The sequence below is a fragment of the Haliotis rufescens genome, unplaced genomic scaffold, assembly GCF_023055435.1.
Source record: "Haliotis rufescens isolate VD_foot unplaced genomic scaffold, xgHalRufe1.0.p SCAF_41, whole genome shotgun sequence".
Classification (NCBI taxonomy): domain Eukaryota; kingdom Metazoa; phylum Mollusca; class Gastropoda; order Lepetellida; family Haliotidae; genus Haliotis; species Haliotis rufescens.
In genome coordinates, this window is record NW_025964124.1 from 2,727,285 (window position 1) to 2,730,886 (window position 3,602).

At 41.1% G+C, this 3,602-nt stretch overlaps 1 protein-coding gene across 1 annotated transcript; it reads left to right on the top strand.

Annotated features, from left to right (window-relative positions):
• The first annotated feature begins 457 nt into the window (after nt 1-457).
• On the top strand, nt 458-2,978 carry LOC124126351 (alpha-latrocrustotoxin-Lt1a-like). The gene is made up of 3 exons (XM_046489761.2): nt 458-812; nt 2,028-2,093; nt 2,503-2,978. The coding sequence occupies exons 2-3, from the start codon at nt 2,069-2,071 to the stop codon at nt 2,955-2,957; spliced, it is 480 nt and encodes a 159-aa protein (XP_046345717.2). The 5' UTR covers nt 458-812; nt 2,028-2,068; the 3' UTR covers nt 2,958-2,978.
• The last annotated feature ends 624 nt before the right edge of the window (nt 2,979-3,602 follow it).

Genomic DNA, 3,602 nt, shown 5'->3' on the forward strand with positions numbered 1-3,602 from the left:
TATATGAATAGATCACTGAAAATCAGTGATAACACCAGAAGTTTGTGAAAAGGGAAGAATGTCTTGCCCCATCCGTAGCACCTGACAATCACAGAACTTGCATAAAACAAGTAAATGTTTGTATATTGCCTAACGTCACACACAGCATTCCAAGGCAGTCTCAAAACAGTCTGGACAAGACAATCCAGTGACACGATAGCGTGTTTACTAATAATGTTGAAACTAAAATGATATGTTCATTTTGAATAACTTCTGCAGCGTACTTGCTTGTAACAAACAAAGAAAAATACTTGAGCAATATCTTCGGGGTTTTTAAAACAGTGGTTGGAGTTATAATGTCTCAGACAACCAGCTTAAACATCGGCCAAATTCAAAATGTCAAAGTCACGAGAGTCTTGATTCTATAGGGCGTGAATGGTCACATAATCATAAGCCCTGATTCTTACTATACATATGAGCTCCTCAGCTGACTTTGCATGTTAATTGTGACTCAACACGCGAGACAACCTGAGACCAAAGGGCATGGATGCTGTGCTGACAAACCAAGATTTATAATGAGGCAGTATTTATTCAAATCTGCAATCACGGGATGTTGTCATTGGACGCACCTGTGCACAGCACTAGACGAGTAGGCAATATATCACGAGGTGGTTTTCCTACCAATAGCTAGAACGTGTGATGTTTCCTCAGTGTTTATAAACTGGGACGAGGAGGTGTGCCTGGCTCAGTGTACGGCGCAGGTCGTTGGAGGACAGACTACACTGACAGTGTTCTTGATCGTGACACATCGGTGAAGCAAAGGAATTTAACCTGTAAGTATATTTTCGGCTATTAACTATGTTTCTTTTAATTTTAATGCAAATGGAATACACACTATCTTTATGAATACATCTGATAAAGACGTCAATAACAACAAGTAATTGAGTCATTGTCAGTACAAAAGATCCTGACATGGAAGTCAAATATGTTCAATAGCAATATAGCGTACTGGAGTCAAATGTCGACCACCTTGCACAGACGTCCCATTCATTGTATTGTTGGCTTATGTATCCCTCACTATTAGGTTGTGGGCGTTCGTCTTGTTGATAGAGATGTAGGGGGGTCATTAGGTGTTAAAATATCTGGCGTGAAGCGACCCCGGGCCTGTATTGACCATATCAGTTCAACATAGATAATTTTTGTTTATATCATGCCATGATACTTAGGGATGTATCGTAAGCATAACGACAACATGGCGGTAAACTGATAAGGCACAACCCTGTCACCGAAAGATGTTAGATGAGCCTTCATCTATGTTTCATTGGTCAAACAAAAGGCTTTACGCATAATGACTGCAGCTTTAAGGTATATGCGTAGCAAGTGTGATTATACCTCAAGCTACAGGTTTATCATCTTCTAACCATACATGTCAGACACGCCTTGATATAACTGGAATACTGTTAAAAGCGGCGTTAAAACCCAACTCACTCACTCACACACGTTAGACCATAACACTGTGACAACATAAATGGGAGTCTATCTATCTATCTATCTATCTATCTATCTATCTATCTATCTGTCTGTATGTCTGTCTGTCTGCATGTCTGTCTGTCTGTCTGTATGACTGTCTGTCTGTCTGTCTCTCTGTCTGTCTTCATTTCATTATCCATAAAATATTTCTGAAAATGAGACATTCGCTCTGAATTTCACTGTGGATTTTCTCTTTGTCTACAGTATATTTCAAAAGAACATAATACAATTTTACTAAATGAAAGCTAATAATAATGTATTATACAAAATTTAGTGTATGATATATGTTTTTAGTTTTACTCAATGTCAAAGTGAGAGCTGAAGGAGAGGAGCATGTTCTTCCTGCACACAGGGTGTTAATGGTTAGAAGACAATATGAAAGGCCAACTTCATCCCAAATATCAAGAATGTTAGCAGTAAGACAAACTATAATGGTGGTAAGACATTTCTACATTAGAATGTAGATTCCACATGTTGTTGTTTTGTCCATATTGTCAGTATCAAAATTTCTCCTCCAGTGTCGGGTGAAGCTGAACCAGGAGTCTCACAGACTGATACGATGCAGCAGGGACAGAACAACGCAGGTAAGACTGAACATTGTGGAAAAGAGTTACAATATTGTAAACGTGTTGCACTTGCAGTAATACTGAATGTGACAGGAGAGAGAGACCTGTTCCACTCGGGAGAGCAGCAGGCAGAATAACGGTGCTACACGAGTGTAGTAATCAGAGCAACGTCAGCGTTCATTTGCTGTGTCATAGATTATATCAATATGCTAAGTTATAACAAAGACGTCAAAGAGGAAAACATTCCGTTGCTTCGCAACCTAAACTGTTCGTTTCAGGGTAATCTTATTTCTGTTATAAGTATCATATATATTATTGTATTTTATCTGAAACTTACGTCACAGCTAAACCTATATTTTGAACGTAGTTCATGCTTTGTACTGATAGACGATGACAGCATCATAAAGAGTGTAAGTTTCTGTTGCAGCGCCCCAGGGAGCCGCACCTCCCGGCATCCTATATAGCGGGGACCCGTCTCTCATAGGGGCCTGCCGCCATAGCGACCTAGATACAATCCAGGCCCTCCTGTGTGATCGTACGGTCAACGTGAACTGCAGAGGGTACCAAGAGATGACACCGCTAATGGCGGCAGCAGAGACTGGACGGTCAGATGTCATGAAGATCCTTGTGAAGAAGGGAGCCAATCCGACACTGGTGAGCGATGCAGGTCAAAATGTTCTTCACTTGGCCAGCATGAAAGGAGATGTGAAGTGTGTGAAGTTTATCCTCTCACTGAGGCTGGTGAACATCAATGCCGTGACCAACGAAGGATGGACAGCAACCGACTGGGCGAGATACTGGAGTCGTGAATCAGTGGAGCAAACCCTGTTGGATCATGGCGCTGTGCCAAGTCAGAAATCTCCTGCTGAGAAAAAAAAATGAAATAAAACTTTTTGAACATAATTTCAGACATTTGGTTGTTCTTGCTGCTTCGCATCATCAGGTAAGAAGATTGTCTGTGGTTACAGACATGACATGACATCCTGGGTTATTCCACTATGTGTTATTTGTCTGACATGTCTGATGCGCAAATCAACAAACACCTCGTGAAACAGACAACCATCTTTTTGTTTACATCTTGCTGCACTCTGTGACCCCAGACTGAGCCGAGGTTCGACCAGCTGATATGGCGCCATATTACAATGACGGCGACGTCCGTGTGGTGATTACGTCATAACTGTACTGTTGGCTGCCAGTGTGAGAAGCGAGAGTGAGACAATTTAACCCGATCGATGCCGAGGTTGTTTTTTTCTGACACACACCCTTAGTCTGCTAAGTGAAGGTTGTGCGAGAATTGCGCTCACGCGGCTCTGGATCTACCTCCGGCTGTAAAATTACGCAGAGATGTAGAATATTAATTTTCCTATCTCACGGTGTAAATTAAACTGCAAATATTGATCCGATTTTTAAAAAGAAATACTGTTGAGTGTTGTCCGAGATTTTGTTCTGATTTGAAACACAGCAAATTTCTCCACTTTTTATCGTACATGGATAAAAGTACTGTGCGACGACTTTGTTTGTTAATCA